Source organism: Artemia franciscana, chromosome 17 (assembly GCF_032884065.1).
Source record: "Artemia franciscana chromosome 17, ASM3288406v1, whole genome shotgun sequence".
Taxonomy (NCBI): domain Eukaryota; kingdom Metazoa; phylum Arthropoda; class Branchiopoda; order Anostraca; family Artemiidae; genus Artemia; species Artemia franciscana.
Window position 1 is genome coordinate 1,576,048 of NC_088879.1, and position 18,592 is coordinate 1,594,639.

The 18,592-nt window shown below is 32.7% G+C and overlaps 2 protein-coding genes across 4 annotated transcripts in view; one reads left to right on the forward strand and one right to left on the reverse strand.

Annotated features, from left to right (window-relative positions):
- Positions 1-18,592, forward strand: part of LOC136037674 (methionine synthase reductase-like) — a gene marked incomplete at its 3' end in the record, with an annotated part of 463,030 nt that overhangs the window by 168,484 nt on the left and 275,954 nt on the right.
- LOC136037672 (myosin-6-like) overlaps positions 14,593-18,592 on the reverse strand; it is a 205,736-nt gene continuing 201,736 nt past the window's right edge. For all 3 annotated transcript variants that reach the window (XM_065720409.1, XM_065720412.1, XM_065720410.1), the window contains one exon: positions 14,593-15,835. In XM_065720409.1, the coding sequence (XP_065576481.1) occupies positions 14,608-15,835 (1,228 nt within the window). In that variant the 3' untranslated portion in view covers positions 14,593-14,607. The remainder of the gene's footprint in view (positions 15,836-18,592) is intronic.

An 18,592-nucleotide genomic window follows, 5' to 3' on the forward strand; every position in this document is an offset into this window, starting at 1 on the left:
GAAAAAAGTTTTTTAAATTGGAAGTAAGAAGAAGCATTAAAACTTAAAATGAACAGAAATTATAACGCATATGAGGTACTATCTCCTTCTAATAAATTGCTGTGTACGCTAAAGTATTTTTAGTAATTTAAACTATTTATTCTACCGCTTTTGTGATTCAGGGATCATTATTAATGAATAGGGATCAAAATTTAAACTTTAGTGTAAAGAGCGAGGTACTGTCGAAGGGGTTAACCCCCTCATATATGTAATAAAAACATGAGAACACAAAAGTGCGTTACGTAAGCTAATATATATGTTTAAAAAAAGTTAAATTTTGTTTTAATTATTCCTCTGCAGAGAGCGAAAATCATAACATGCATTGATTCAAAAACGTTAAGAAATTGAATAAAAAACAAGTTTTTTTAACTGAAAGTAAGTTTCAGTAATTGAAACTGAAAACGAACAGAAATTACTTTTTATATGAAAGGGGCTGATTCCTCATCAACGTCCCACTCTTTACGCAAATTGTTTTTACTGTTTTAAAAAGTAGAGTTGAGAGTAAGAGCGAAACTTTTCCGTAAAGAGTGGGGCTTTGATGAGGAATCAGCCTCTTTCATATACAAAGTAATTTCTTTTCGTTTTAAGTTTTAATGTCACTCCTTACTTTCTGCTTAAAAAAAAACTTGTTTTTTATTCAATCCTACTAATCGTAAAATACGATCGAGAGGACATAAGAAAAACAATAGAAAAAATGAATTAGATTTACATACGTTTTCTAAAGATCTATGCCAGCTACTTGAATCTAATGGTATGAATTCTGTAATAAAATGTCTAAATAAATTATTCAAGAGGAATTTAATCAAACTTTTCAGGATTGTTAAGAATAATATAGCTTTTTAAGCTTTTTATAATGTATTACTTTTTTTAAAGTAATATGCGATACAATTTGCATTCTAACTAAAACGAAGTTCTTATAAGAAAAAAACGAATAAGTTTCATAAGATTGGTAATAAGGACAAAAGATTATATTTGCCTATTAATATTATTTGTAAGCACATTGAAGATATGAATTTACCAGAAGTTTTAAATCAGCGGGAAGTGAAACAGGCCCTTCCTAGTAATTTGAATTATAATGAAAGTCCAGTTTTAAATTATAAATTTTCAAAAACTATTAGGCAAATGATTTTAATTCTAATTTAATACTTAAAAGATTGGATAGTGATATAAATTGGAAACCTGTTTGTAACTGTAAGCAACTTGGCCCATTTGTAAATTCCCACTTACCAACATGTTATAACAGGGGACTTGTCAATAATAAAACAAGATGATCTTCAATTTATAATGAATAAAGGAGCTAATTTCCGTCTTTCTCATCATTTGAAACCATCGAGTATTCTTGGTAGCTCGGAAAATGATTTTGATTTATTTATTGATAAGGGGTTTAAGAAAGAGAATAAAAATAAAGAGAGTTTTCACAATTGGAAGAATTTAATTATTAGAAGAATTCGAAATAAAATATTTACTAACTTAAAAAATAGTAACACTAAATCATTATTTTATAATGGAGGATAAAACAAATAATTTTCTTAGACCACACTGCTTTTCCATTTACGAAGGATTGATTGACGAAAAACAGGTTTAAAATAAAATATATAAACCACACTTTATCTAACAAGAATAAAAATGCTCATATTTTATTTTTGTTGGCTAAAGTATGGTTTATATATTTTATTTTTTTCACTGCTTTATAAAAATTAAACCCATTTTTTCTTCAATCAATTTTTCGTAGGATAAAACAAGCAATTGCTAATCTACAAAATGAATTTGTAATTGTGCCGGTGAATAAAACTAATAAAAATTTTGCCATAATTTGTCAGAAGCTGTGTTGTGATATTTTAACAAGGGAGTTATGTAAGACTAATGCTTACGAAAAGGTGAATTTAGAGGATGAGAATTCAATTGAAAAAACTGAAGAACTACTTATTAAAAAAATTAATATTAGAATTAATGACAAAGATAAAAAGTTCCTTTTCCTATATTGGACTGTAAAATTTCATAAGATTCCCCTAAACCAAGGTTTATTGCTGGAGTAGCTAGATATCCAGCCCCCATTGCTGCTATTGAACTCTCCTTAATTTTCAAGGAAATTATAAATAAACTTAAAATTTATTGTTCTGGCATTAAAAAATTTTCGTTTTTAATCCATATTGGAATGTTAAACATTCACTGCAGGTGATAGACTCTCTAACAATGGTTTCAGCTAAAAGAAATGACTCTTTTGATTTTGCGACAATGTATAATAATATATCACTTTTAAATTAAATTTATCGCAACATTTAAATTATTAGATAATTTAAAAACGGTTATCAAAAAATCTTTCCTCTTATCTAGTAAGATGTTCTTAAAAACAGACCCTCACAATAAAAAAAATTATATGGACAAACTGCTTTGAGACTAAAGTTATTTCGAGATGTTACAGCTTAGATATGATTTTTGATTTATTATAATTTGTGTTACATAATACTTATATAAGATTTAATGGTAATTTGTACAAGCAAATCGTGGGAATTCCCATGGGGGGGAGGGAATTCTAGCCCATTTATAGCTGACTTATTTATAAGTCAGCTTGAATATAAATATATGACGAATAAGAATAATCCAAATAATTTAAAACATGTTTTGTCAGATTATAAAATATATTTACACGACATTTTGGTTTTAAATTGAAAGGAATTCATTGATATTTCTAAAAACATATATCCATCATAACTCACTCTTGAACCTAGTCATAGCACTGGTCTAGTTTAGTTTTCATTATAACGAACTTTTAAATAAATACGAAAAGAACTATCTTGAAATACTTAGCGAAATCTTTGGAAGATTTTGTTTTTCCTAGGTATTGAGTTTGGTTTGTCCCTAATTTTTGACAGTTGATTTTCAGAGGATTTTGCATATATTGTCGTTTCAAATGGTCTTATTTTGCATTCATTTCCTTGAGTTTTATCTAGGTCACATTTACATTAATAGAAAATTTTTGACATAGTGAAAAATTTTGAATTATTGTTTAGTTTTAATAGAGATTGTTAATTGGTAACTTAATTGCATGAGAGCCAGAATTAAGGTATGATAAGCTTGTTTTGGTGTTACTTGGTTGTTTTACATTTATTTTTTCATAGACATATACTTTGGGGGTGATATCTAACACGGGGATGCCATAAGAAATTTGTTGTAGGCACGCCATTTGACTGGGTAGGGAATTTAAAATGCTGAAACCCTATAGGCAAGTGTTTATTCTCCTGATGAGCCCTTGTGTTGGATTGTTGCCTCTGAATTATTTGTCTTTTTTTGTTTTTAATATTTGGTAAATGACGACTTATACTTACTTACGACATGACTGCCTGTCGACGGATTATTCTTTATGGTTGATCGTGTATGACTATGCTGTTTGACCTATGTAGTAGTATGAACGAGTAGGGTTAAGGCCTCATTCAATTACTGATCTATAGTACTTATTAATTTAGGAAAACAGTCTTCTTTTTTATCTTTTTTTAAGTGTTTGTGCTGTTGCATTGATGATTTTTTTTCATTATAATACATATTCTCTTATACCAGATTTCCCCTTATAATTACGGGGTGGAGCCACTCGTTAAGTCTGACTAAGGCGGAGAGAGCAGTAGAGATGAGTCATATTTGTACATTTGTTTTCAATACTTGTCGATACACACCTGTTGCAGCAATGTTCTAAATATATAGTGACTTCAAGAATGAACATCTTCTACCATAACAACTACAAAGAAAATACTAAACAATATAATTGTTCGATGATTGTGAACTTGTGTGGCTGAATGATCCAACATCCAATCAGTTAAAGCGACGATATATATTCAAGGGAACATTTAAGGTGGAGTAGAGGTCTTATATTGTGGGCGGAGGTCCCAAGGTGTCGTCACAGCGTACCAACACCTTGGAAAATTTACCCATATACCATGGAAATTAGGCTTTTGAGTCCACATTTATTGCCATAGGATTATGAGGATAGGATGGTGGATAGAGGTCTTATAGGATAGAGCTGCATCGCTCTATCTAGTGTGCCTAGCATGGATTAGTTAGTAAGAGACCATATCATACGAATGTAAAGTTTGTTTTCACATTAATGTGTGACTGATTAAAGCTCAAACTTCTGCTATTGAAACTTAGATTTGAATAATGAAATTAAAATGGCTTCTATGACTAATTTTTTGCATTTGTCACTCTCACAAATATCCAATATTTCTGTTTTGTGCTCAGAAACAGCTGATGAGAAAAGGTAAATAAAATCAAACAATTCTTGTACATGGTCTAGTTCTTAGAATTCAAAGTGAATTGTTAAGGCTGTTCTTTGGTGTGTAATAGACTAGGTACAAACATGTGAGCATGAATACATGCAGAGAATGTTTAAGGTTTTTTTTTTTTTTGAGGGGAATTTATCGCCAAATTATATCGGTATCGTGTTGGGGTGACAAAAATGTACCGGTATCTGGACCCCAAATAACAATAGATAGATAGATAGATATTTCTTAAAACAAAACCCTCATGGGGGCCATGGCAAAAAGCAACAAATAATACCACATGATGCTAAATCACTTAGCAGGGTATATAATGATAACTATGAAAAAGCATAACAATTGCCAAAAGAAAAATACAACATGATGCTAATTCACTTAACAGGGTATATAATAATAACTATGAAAAAGCATAACAATTACCAAAAAAATACACATAACGTCATAAAACTCACAGAATTACACAAAATGGTACAGACCATATCAATGTATTATGCTTAGAGAACCCCATATAAAATATCGTTCAACAATGTTTTCTTATATCGCATATCGTCCACCCTCCAAAAGCTCTCTCTATGTTGCTTGGTTACACGCACATACCTCTCCACATTATTAATACCCACTTACAACTTAATTTTAAAAATTCCGACCATCCAATCTTTCCCATTTACCCCAATGCCAACGGTTCCTATCCTTAAGTCCTTTAACTCCTTACAATTGCACATAAAGTGCTCCAAGTCCTCATTTTCTCTGCACATCGGGCAAAAATACTGATCACTCTGTGACCAAAACCTCCCCAAATACTTCCCCCTTTCACCAAAATGCATCAAATCACTCCTTGTTGAAATGACCTACCTTATATATTCCCCCTGAATTCCCACTTTAAAATAGTATTCCTCTCCTCATACCCTCCATGATCTTCACATACACACCTAGAGACGCTACTACGGTCCGACTTGCTGCCATAACTGAATCTCCTGCTCTTGCAGTACAATCTTTACCTCTTTTGCTGTGGATCCTACTTCTCCTCCTATACCTACCCCCTTATTCCTAATTACTGACATCCCGAAACTATTGAAGAATTTCCTTTTCATGTTTTGATTTGGCCATAAATCTTTTCTATTATCGTTTATCATTTCTGTGTAGGCTATCCTAACTAATCTATCCTCAGGCAATGATGTCATCCTTTCCATTTCTACTAATCTCTTATTCCCAAGAGTGTAAAGGCCTAAATCACTTCTTAGTACTAGACTAATGAACCTATCATTTTAACCTAACAGTCTCTTCAAATATTAAAATTAAAATATTAAAATTAAAAGTCTTGATTCAGAGTCCCAAGTGAAAACACCTTTTCTAAATTGGATATTACATTATTAAAACAGTAAGCTTTTTATGTGGATTTAATCCTGCTGGGTCAGGTTTGACAATCTTTGGCAAAGGATTATAGGTCCTGAGCTAAATGATTTACTGTGTGACGTCACCAAAACATAAATGACCGAACAGTCGTTTCTGGACTTAAATTAACTGACTATTTAAAGAGCATTTAGTACGAATTCAGTATTAAATTAAAAGCCTGTTTTCAGACTTTACAGCTATATGTTTTGAAGGAGTGACCTTTGGGAGAATATAAGCAATTACGCTACGATAAAATTGGGAGAAGAAAAATAAGCAGAAGAGGGGCGAGAGAGATGTTTACAAGAGCCGTGGTACTCGCCGGGCTTGCCTCTTAAATTGCGATGACAAGGTAGAGCCTCCAACGCTTCCCTTACTTCTCTTGCAAGTGAAGTTCTTTTTTTCGGCGCTTCATGTTTTTTATGGTTTATTTTTCGCCACTTTAAAATGCCGAAGTTTAGGCAGTTTGACTTGGTTTTAGTCAACTTCACAGGATATCCTCTCTGGCCATCAAGAATATGGGATGCTACACCTGAGAGTGAAGGAGATTCCAAATACCTTTTTTTTCGCTATGGTCAGCATAGTGAATATATAGTCGCTGAGTCAAATATCACGTCCGAAAAGGCTAAATTTCAAAAGACCTCAAAAAACAAATCAAAAGGAGTAGATAAGGCTTTCGCTGAGCTGGAGTCGATGTCTGATATATATAGTAGGAGTAAGACTTTTGCCGCTATTTATCTTACTCTGGCTGACCCTGAACCTGCGACTTCAGGTCTACTTGGCCAAGTGGCTACGGTGGACGCTGAGTTGGAAAAAACGAAGTTGAGTCTAAAAAAAAAATAGCCCTGCGGATACAATTGTCAGCAAAGTTTACGACTCTATCGCGGTTGAATATAATCCTAAATTTGAGAAGCTTGAAAAATCACTTATAACCCTAAAAACACTTATTGAAAATCTTAAGGGATGCTTTAATCGTATAGAAATGAGGCTTGACGATTAAGACCAAAAAGTTCTGCCCAATAGTATCGTAATCCATGGAATGAAACAACAGCCAGGTGTTAACCTGAATACCACTGTGATTAATTTGGTTAAGCATAAGTTAGGTATTTTTGATATGACGGATAGGCATATTACAAGCGTATTCAAAGAAAAAGCAAAATTAGCACGTACCGGTGTATACATCACTGAGGCTTAACAAAGCGTCAAACAGACATTTTGAACAGGGCGAGTGACAAATTTTGTGTGAAGTATGTTTGGACAGACCACGGTAATGTCCTTGTGAAAAGGCCAAGCGACCCTTTCGTTCACAAAATAAGGTCACTTGTTGATTGCATGTGTTTTATGTGGTTAATTTTTTTTGTCTTTTCTTTCTTTTTTTCAGATATTTTTTGCTTTTGATTTTATTTTTCAATAGCAATACTAATATTTACTATTTTTCTTTTAATGGGTACTGATCTACTAAGTTTGTGGCATAAATAATATGAACAAGACCCATTTGATATTGACAAATATTTATTATCTAAGCTTGTGGCAGAGCAGTCTACTTTAAGTTTTTGGCCAGTTCGTTTTAGCACGTATATTAATGGATCTGTAGACATTAATAAAAGAACAAATGAGTGCCTTGTGTGCATGTGAAACTGCCACATTATGTCATCTTATCATGATACTGTTCAGTTTATGTATAAAAATGATTCTATTCAGTTGTTTGCTTTATGTGAAATGTATTTGAGTAGGGATAGTCTTCTCTCGTTCTATAGTTTTCCAGGGTATTATTTAGAATCGAAAAACCATTCAAAAATGGGCAGAGGAGGCATGGCGTTTCTAGTAAGGGACTCTACAGTATAAGATGCATGATGATCTTGAGGTTTGTCTAGAGGGTGAGTTTGAAAGCTTTTCTGTTGAAGGTAGATTTGAAGTGCTATGTTTGATCGTTTTATGTCTGGTTTTGATGATTTAATGCTGAATGTAAGAATTTCAGGTTTGGAATTTATGATAATGGGTGATTTGAAAATACTAACTGGTATGAATCTTGATTTTTTAAATGTCATGTCATCTCACGATCTATACCCTGTGGTCACAGTTCCAACAAGGATCACCAAGAATTCTCCGACCTTGATTGACAACGTATTTGTTTCTTTACGTCAAGTAGCAACTACAGGTCCTACGTTATAATTTTGCCTATTTCTGATCACCTGCCAGTCCTAACTAGATTAGAACTTCAAATAAAAACAAGTACTGAAGCGTAATATACAGATCCAACATCTGAAGCCAGCGAACCTTGCTAGTTGCTGTAAATTGCGAGAGTATATTTAGGGCGAATAACCCATCTTTTGCTTTTGAAAAGTTCAACACCACGGTGCCAGGTATTTAGGACTTTACATGCCCACTGAACAGCATGAAAACGAGAAAAAGCAGCGAGAAAACCATGGGCTGATGATGAGCTTCTGCAAATGATTGATATAAGAAATGCTTTGTATGCAGCACACATCAATGATGTTTACATGCCCACTGAAAAGTATGAAATAAGAAAAAAACTGCGAAAAAACTGTGGGTGGATGATGAGCTTCTTCAAATGATTGATATAAGAAACGCTTTGTATGCAGCACACATCAATGAACCAAATGAATTTAGTTCTGCTTAGTTTAAGGATCAACTTAATCTAGTTAACTCCACTAGAAAAAATAAGAGACTTTTATTGCGAAGAATCTAAGAAAAATGCATCAAACCCTAAGGCCACTAGGAAAATTATTAATGAAGTGATCAGAGGTAGTCCTGCTCCACTATAGTATGGCTAAATGTTGGTGGCGAAATAGTTCGAGATCTTGAAAAAGTATGTAATTTGTTTGCTCATCATTTCTCGAAGATTGGCAAAACTGTTCAGAGTAAAGCAGCAGTGAACAAGGAGTTACTGATAGAAGAATCAACTTTTGAAGACCTCAGGGATCAAGAATTTGAAATGAAATTAGAACCCTGCGATTCTATAGAACTAGAGAAGATTGTTTCTTCAATAAATTCAAACAGTGCTGGGACCGATGGCCTCAACCTACGAACTCTAAAATAAGTGCTTCTGAACATTCTTCTAATGCTAGCATTTTTGATAAATCCGTCACTGGCAGAGGATTAATTTCCTCGTTCGCTGAAAATGGCCAAAGTCATCCCTCTTCCAAAGTCTGGAACTCTAAGTGACCTTTCAAATTGGAGACCTATGTCAATACTACCCATCATTCAAAGATATATAAGAAAATAGTGCACAAAAGACTGCATGAGCATCTAACAAATTGCGGATTTCTGTCTGAAACTCAATTTGGATTTAGAAAAAGAAATTCAACTGTGCATGCAGCTTTAAATTAAATTGATAAGGTAAAGGGTGCACTAGGAAAATTTTTTTGCATGACAATGTTCGTTGATTTTGACACAGCTTTTGATACTGTTGATTTTGGAATTTTGCTGGATAGATTGTCGAAGTTGGGTATTAGGACTAAGTGTTTGACTTGGATTGAGTCGTATTTGCAAGGTAGAAGCTTGAAAGTTGCAATAAATGGTGAAGTTTCACAGGCTTACCCATTGAGTTGCGGAGTGCCACAAGGTTCCGTCTAAGGTCCGCTTTTATTTTAAATTTATGTAGATAGTTTGAGATTGTTTGTCCCTGGTTACTTTAAGTCTGTTGCCAGTAACACTGCTGTAATTGTTATTACCAAATCTTTGCTGGACTTGATAGACCGAGCAAACAGTGCATTAAAGGGACTTCATCCGTTTCTTATACTCAGTAAACTTGCTGTTAATTCTTCAAAAACAAATTACATGGTTTTTAGAAGGACTGGTGAGCCCCATGATTTACCTTCAGATGTTAAGTACAATGGTGTTTCTTTGAAACAAGTCCGAGAAATGCTCTACCTCGGGTTTCTGCTTGACTTCAAACTGAGTTGGAAGGCGCCCAGTAACCTAGTTTCTTGCAAAGTGTCAAGGGGAGTTTGAATTCTGAGGCATCTAAAAAATGTGCTTCCTCTGTGCTTAAAGTTTTAATGTCACTGTACCATACTTTAATAGCGTCTTATATAAATTATGGTTGTTTAATCTTGGCTAGTAACTTAAAGTCTAATTATAGGAGAGTTCAAACAGAACAGAATAAGGCAATAAAAATTCTAGAAAATAATGATCGTGGAAGCACTAGTACTGTGTCTATATATAAGAAATTTGATATTTTGGATGTTGAAAAAATCAGAGACATGCAGATTGATGTTCTAATATATCAGTGTCTTCATAATTTAGGGCCTGGTGTTTTTAGTGAGCTTGGGATCTTCTTATCATGATTATGACATGCAAAATTCAAATAATCTTGTTCATAAGTTTTGGAATACTTCCCGGTCGGCTCACGTCATCAGAAACATGGGACTGCCCATCCATTTCCACAACAAGTTAAGGATTCAGAGAGTCTGCCTCAGTTGAAGCGTTGGCTCAAGGCCCATCTTCTGAACAATTAGTAATGTTGAGCATTTTAGGTTGAGAAAAAGGTATCCCCCCATTTTGTTAAACTGATCATTAGTTTTTGCTTTGTTTTCTTTTTTGTGTTTTTTTTTGTAGTTTATTTATCTTAGATATTTTTCTTTTTGATGACAAGTGAAATATTTTAAAGAAATTGATCGTATTTGATGGCAGCTATGCTTACAGGCCGTTGCGGTCTATTTCTTTTTAAGTTTATTTTATTGTTTTTTAAATAAAATTACCTACCTACCGGGTTAGTAAGGAAAAATCCTTTCTAACCCGTTTCCTTTCTCACACCCCTACAATTCTGATCCATAATGTACTATTAAAATCATTTTTCTCCTAAAAATTCTGTTCTGCAGCTTAATATCATTTAGACCTAATTTTTTAACACTACTTCTGAGAAACATACCCATTAGCCCATTCTCTTTAATTACCATATCCTCTTTATGCCTCTTCCATTTGCAATTAGCCATTAGCTTACTTCCAAAATAATTCAGTTTTTCAACTATTTTAATTTCCTCTCCTCTATAGCTGAATCTTAGCCCCCCACTAGTCCTAAACATCGTAACTACCGACTTATCAAACAGTTCGTGGTAATGAACTGTAGTAAGGAGCGACCAGGCTCAATAGTAACCAAACCTCTAAAAGACGGAATTTTGATACCAATAGGTACATCAAAAGAATTGCATTTTAATGCTGATTTTAAATATGTAAGTTTCATCAAGTTTAGTCTTACTAAAGGTAGGAGCCTGAGAAAATTTGCCTTATTTTAGAAAATAGGGAGAAACAACCCTTAAAAGTCATAGAATTTCAACAGATATCACAACATAAAATTCAGCGTATCAGAGAAACTTCCTGGAGGAGTTTCAAGCTCCTATCTACTAAAATGTGGGATTTTGTATTTTTTGCCAAAAGACAAATCACGGATGCGTGTTTATTTGTTTGTTTGTTTTTTTCTAAGGGTTATCGTATTAACCCAGTGGTCCTAGAATCTTGCGAAAGCGCTTATTTTAACAAAAATGAAAAATTCTAGTTTCCTTTTTAAGTGACCAAAAAATCGGAGGGCACCTAGTTATTAGCTCCCACGCTAATTATTTTCCCGAAACCACAGGATCAAGATTCTGAGATAGCCATTTTATTCAGCGTAGTCGTAAAATTTTATAACTATGTCTTTGGGGGAGACTTACTCCCCCACAGTCCACGTGGAGGGGACTGCAAGTTACAAGCTTTAACCAGTGGTCAATAGAACCAAATGGTTATTACTATATGTAATAACCATTACATATAGTAATGGTTATTTGGAAGTGTACAGACGTTATCAAGGGGATTTGTTGGTTGGGAAGGGGTCGAGAAGAGGAGGATATGTTCGCAGAACTTTCCCTGGAGGAATTTGTCATTGGGGAAGAAAATTTCCATGAAGGGAGCGCAGGATTGTCTTGCATTATATATAAAAAAAACAGCGAAGAAATAAGTATGAAAAAGTTTTTTCAACTAAAAATAAGGAGCAGCATTAAAACTTAAAACGAACAGAAATTATTACGTATATGATGGGCTCACCTCCTCCTAATACCTTGCTCTTTACGCTAAAGTATTTTTAGTAATTTCAACTATTTATTCTATGGATTTTGTGATTCAGGGGTCATTTTAAGAAATAGGGACAAAATTTAAGCTTTAATGTAAAGACGAGGTACTGACCCCCTCATATACATAATAAAAACTTGAAAATACAGAATTTCATTACGTAAGCTAATTTGTAAGTTATGGATATCTTTTACAAATAAAAACATTCGTAAAAAATTAAAAGTTCCAGTTGCCTTTTTAAGTAACTAAAAAATTGGAGGAAAACTAAGCTTCCTTCGTCGCTCTTTTTTCCCCAAAATCATTCCGTCAAAACTATGAGAAAGTCATTTAGCCGAAAAAATAAATATGCAAATTTCGTTTTGATTTTTCATCTGCTGAGACCCAAAATCAAAAAATATATTGATTCAAAAACGTTCAGAAATTGAATTAAATTTTTTTAACAGAAAGTAAGGAGCGACATTAAAACTTAAAACGAACAGAAATTACATCGTATATGAAAGGAGCTACTTCCTCATCAACGCCCCGCTCTTTAAGCTAAAGTTTTTTTTACTGTTTTAGAAAGTAAGGTAATAAAAAGACTTAAACTTCAGCGTAAAGAGTGGGGCATTGATGAGGAAGCAGCCCATTTTATTTACGAAGTAATTTCTGTTCGTTTTAAGAGTTAGTGTCGCTCCTTACTTACCGTTAAAAAACTTGTTCTTTATTTTTAATCTACATTCAAAGCTAACCACTTTTCCTTAAAGTACTCTGAAGCTGAGTATAGGGCTTCGAAGATTGTCCTTACTATCCACAACTAGTGCTATGTCATAGTGGTCTGGCCATATTTCGGTTGCACGAGCGTTCAATTAAATGGCGCTCAGTTGCATAGTGGTACGGTTGCACGAGAGTTCAGTTACATGGGAATTTAGTTGCACAGGGGTTCAATTGCACGATGGCTCACTTGCCCCCCCCCCAAAAAAAATAAACAAAAACAACAAAAACAAATCGTAATTACTTTAGAAGACATGTAATGGATCTTCCTCTGTCTTTAGGAGCACCAAATCTCAGATTTATGCTTGACCAGTTATATATCATTATTTTAGCTTCAAAATATTCTAATTGTTATTGGCAGACTTGCCTTCTTATCCTTCATACTTGTTTCAACTGTAAAAAAAGCACGACGACCGTTGTCTATCACACTTTCAAAATCTTTACTGTATTCACCATCTTTGCTAATAATGCTACATATGTAAGTCAATTTATCAAAATAGTCGATCTTATCGTTACCCAATGTTAATTCTTTATCTTCAATTATTCCCAGTATTGTTAACAGAAATTTTCAGGCCTCTTCTTAAACACTGACCTTTAAAACCTTCAAACAATAATTCATTTTGCTAAGATATTCATCTATGACGCTCAAATCATCAGCACAATCTAAGTCTATGCCATGTTTTCTTGTTACATTCTTATGTTCCTTAGGACAAAGTCCCTAAAAATATCCGTATATGCAAGGAGAAAACCCAGCCCTGCTTATCTGCTTATTCAATAAAAAACCAATTGAAAATTCTCGCATAGGGCCCATAGTAATTTTCTAAGATTTCAAAGATAAGTCAAGAATGACATTCAAGAAAGTGGCAACTCAGAAAGATTGTTACCACGGAAAAAAAGCGTCCGACATGCCTAAGAAAGGTCAGATAATTTACTTAAATGAATATGTTATGATTGAATTAGGGACCATAGGAGACTAAGCAAAAATAACTGACAACACTATTTGACAAAATATAACAAAATGACTAAGAAGATACCTATCTGGACAAAATAGATTTGATTTCAAAATTGTAAGTCAAAATTGCAAACCAGTGAAGTAATGTAAAATTTCTTAAATTTGCTAAATTTTATTTGTGAATATCTGTTCAAGAAGTAATATTTTCAATTAGCCCCTTGTTAAATCAAAAATAAAGTTTAAATTGCATAAACTAATATGATTTACCTACAGAGTGTGCCCCAAATATGTGAGAGCCCCAAGAGTGCCGACATATTTTTATTTTTTTTACTAAGGGCCAACCATTAATAGCAATGAATAGCTTGTCGTGTTCTTTGTCATTGATTATTCATATGAACCTTTGTTATATTATCCATGCTTTTAAAAAAATAAATAGAAAAAAGGTGCGATATTACGACCAGCTGATCTGAAAAGAAGGAAGAATAATTTCTTATTTTGAAGAATATTTTCTGACAATGATCTTTTAAAATGGAAAATCAATAAAATAAGCCTTCTTAACTTCCCACGGCTAAATAAATCATTCCAGTGTTTCTGTTTAAACATAGGGTTGATGGTCTGAGCAACCTAATGTCAAAGAATGTTATTTTAACTGTAAAAATGCAAATTTTTGGATTAGAATGCCATAAAATCATTATAAAAAGATGGATTTCGAGGCTAATAATTGAAAAAATATACATGGTAAAAGAGGTACATCAGGTCTTGTCTTTTCAGCATAACAAACTAAAGAATTTGTTCTACTATTATTTATGATTTAATTACATATCAGCTGCTAACGTTTCCTGGCTAAAAATTTTTTGTGGCAAAATTTGAAGGGTTTGCTGAAAATCTGTCTTATACTTATACAGATTAGGATACTAAACGAACTCCTAGAATCTATGCGATTCAGGATTTATTTAACTGTTCTCAAACTCAAGCCACCAGTCCAAGGAGTTGGGAATTTCTTCAGAAGAAAATAAATACTGAAAACGTAACTGTTGTATAATTTGCGACTAACTAAATAAGTGGACAGTCGCCAAGTTGTTATTATACTACGAACTGAAGAAAGTAAAACAACTAAGGTCACTTCTCAAAGATAAATATTAACTATATTTTAAAATGTGTATTTACCTGTTTTAGTGTAGCACTCTCTACATGAAGTGAATTCGACTTGGATAGTCGAAATTTTGCCATTTCCGCCTCAAGTAGTTCCAATTTCAATTTAATCATTAACATTTTGTCTTCATTTCCTTTTTCGACTCTTTCCAATTTTTCAATTAGTTTGGCATTAATGCCAAGTACCTTTGACATTTTCGTTATATTATTATAATGCATCTCTGACCTTTGGTCTCCAGTTACTTTTTCGACTCTTTCCAATCTTTTAACTAGATTAGTATTAATATCATGCATCTTTGACATTTTGCCTTCAGTTTCTTTTTCGACTCTTTCCAATGTTTTAACTAGATTAGTATTAATATCATGCATCTTTGACATTTTGTCTTCATTTCCTTTTTCGACTCTTTCCAATTTTTCAACTAGATTAGCATTAATGCCGAGTATCTTTGACATTTCGCATTCATTTACTTTTTTGACTCTTTCCAATTCTTTAACTAGATGAGCATTAATCTTATGCATCTTTGACATTTTGTCTTCATTTCCTTTTTCGACTCTTTCCAATTTTTCAACTAGATTTGCATTAATGCCAAGTATCTTTGACATTTCGTCTTCATTTGCTTTTTTGACTCTTTCCAATTCTTTAACTAGATTAGCATTAATATTATGCATCTTTGACAATTTCTCTTCAGTTTCTTTTTCGACTCTTTCCAATCTTTTAACTAGATTAGAATTAATATTATGCACCTTTGACATTTTGTCTTCGGTTTCTTTTTTTACTCTTTCCAATTTTTCAACTAGATTAGCATGAATACTAAGTATCTTTGACATTTTTTCTTCATTTGCCTTTTCGACCTTTTCCAATTTTTGAACTAGATTAGCATTAATACCAAGCATCTTAGACATTTTGTTTTTATTTTCTTTTTCGACTCTTTCCAATTTTTGAACTAGCATTAATTCCAATTCCAATCCAAGTATCTTTGATATTTTGTCTTCATTTGCTTTTTCAATTCTTTCCAATGTCTCTTTCATCTCGAGCCTCAGACTTTGCACACAATTATGGTTTGCAAGCTCACCAAAGCTTATTGTAACTCCACATCCAGAGCTACAACTAACAAGTCTCTTAGGATTGAAGCTACATTCCAAAAGATGGGTCTCGAGTTCTTCCAGTGCTACAGTGGCAGGGCATCCGTGTATTTGGTTGTTGCAAGTCAAGGTTAGTCTATAAAAAAATGTATATATAAATATATATGTATATATATATGTATATATATATATATATATATATATATATATATATATATATATATATATATATATATATGTAAATAAAATGTGCTCTTCGTCTGTCCGTTACACGTTTTACAATAAAAAAAAGGAAAAAAATAAAGAATAAAAAGAAAACTAAAATAAGAAGAAAAGAAAAACTAAAAAACCTAAAATGAAGTTAAATACCCAAGAAATTAAAATAAAAAAACACAAGACTAAAAATAACAAAAAAACAAAGGATTACAAGAATTAAAAACCTTAAAAAAAGAAAAGAAAACTTTGAAGCTTAGTAGATATCATTGTTAGACATTGGACTTGCTTTAATAACCAAATATCTTTGAAAAAACTGCAATATGATAAGACAGCAAATTGTATGCGGTTAGAACACATGGGACAATGAGAACCCATATATAGAAGCCTGCCGCCTGCCGCGTCAATTTATAATTTACGTATATCTCTTACTAATAAAAACATTCCTAAAATATTAAAAGTTCTAATTGCCTTTTTAAGTGACCAAAAACCAGAGGGCAACTAGGCCAACTCCCCTGCTTCTTTTTTTCTCAAAATCATTCGATCAAAACTATGAGAGAGCCATTTAGCAAAATGAATTAATATGGATATTTCGTTTCAACTATTCATCTGTGGAGAGCCAAATCAAACATGTATTGATCGACAAACGCTCAGCAATTAAATAAAATAAAAAAAATACAAGTTTTTTTTAGCGGAAAGTAAGGAGCGACATTACAACTTAAAACGAACAGAAATTACTTCGTATATGAAAGGGGCTGCTTCCTCATCAACGCCCTGCTCTTTATACTAAAGTTTTTTACTGTTTTAAAAAGTACAGTTAAGACAGAGTCAAACTTTAGTTTAAAGACCGGGGCATTGATGAGAAAGCAGCCCCTTTCATATACGAAGTAATTTCTGTTTGTTTTAAGTTCTAATGTCACTTCTTACTTTCCGTTGAAAATTTTTTTTTATTTATTTAATTTCTTACAAATACAAAGACATTGCTTATACTTTTAAGAAAAGTATATAGGATATTGGCCTCAGATGGCTGAATATTTTATATCTGACAATATATCTGTTGATAAATCAATCAGTTCAAGATTTTGTTTCACTGCAATTTCATTTTTATTATTAACAGTGAATAAACTTAAAAAGGAAATATTTGCAATATAATTCGTTTTCATTGAAAATGGCGCATCTTACAGTTAAGGAAGGGTACAGTATCCAAACTCTTGTTTTAAGTGAAACCATATTCTTGTTGAACAAATTTAGAAAGAGCTAATAAATAAAACTGAATATTTGATGAATCGTGATATTAGTATCTGAAAGCTCATCAGTTTACAATTATACTGTAATTTTAATGTTTATTTTCAATACTAAGTACAAAAGAAAATCTTTAAAATATAATTACAAATTTTTTCCTTTTTTCTCTGTATAAATATGGTGTCCATATTTATGTTCTAATGCTTCTTAGATTTTGGTATTCAAATTCTTTCCTTCAATTAAAATCTGCACCAAACAGTATTATAAGGGTAAGAAGTAGAGTTAGGTGGGGCGGTGTTCTATCCCCTACTCTTCTTAAGATTTACATTTCCAGTGCAGTGGCTAAGATTTCAGGTAATTAACTTCCTGCTTCTGCGGGTGTTTCTTATCTTGCGCATGCTGACAACTTGCTTCTGCTTAGCTGTTCCATAAATGGTCTTTTACAAATTGTTTCTATAGTTTTTGATGATTTATCTGATGTTGTCATTTCACTTTTAATAAATAATAATAGTTTGTTCCCTATAACTGTACTGCTGCTGCTCCCTTTCACTATAATAACTTCACTATCCCTCTTTTTGATTGTATATGTTGGCTGTATCCTCTTGCAGCCAACTTGATTGTGTCCTCTTGCTGATTGTATATATCTCTTATAACTTATAATCTCTTTCGAACTCGGGTCAGGGTACTGTTTGTAATATAAGTAAAAAGATCCAGATTGTTTATGCAAAGAATATTGCCAACGAAAAGAATTATAATAGACGTGCATTGGCTAAAATATATTCTAATTGCTGATATCATGCTGTCCTTTCTGCTTTAGATCTTCTCCCCCTTTTTAAGAAAGCTAATTTAAACAGAATTTGGATAAATTACTTCCAATTTTACAAATCTCTTCGGTATCTTTCATCTTGGACAAAAAAAAAACAGGATTCTTATCAGCAAATTTTCAGTTTCTGATATAAATTTAAAGTTGGAGATTCTACACAAAAAACCCTGCAGTAAAAATTCCGTACGCCTATCCCCTCACCACCGCCTTATCAGTCTCTTATGTTTATTTTCTGTGTAAATTTGATTTTTCCTTTGTGATTTTTATTTATTCTTACTCCTTCATATTTACTTTATCTATCGTGTGGGTGATGAGCCATCTCCCCAAATTCTAGGACCACTCAGTTGATACGATCACACCTAGAAAAAAAACAAATAAACATGCATCCGTGATCTCTCTTCTGGCAAAAATAAAATGCGATTTGTAGATAGGCGCTTGAAACTTCTACAATTAGGTTCTCTAATAAGTTGAATCTGATGGTGTGATTTTCGTTAAGATTGTATGGCTCTTAGGGGGTGATTCTCCCTATTTTCTAAAATGAAGCAAATTTTCTCAGGCTCGTAACTTTTGATGAGTATAACTGATCTTGATGAAACTTATATATTTAAAATCAGC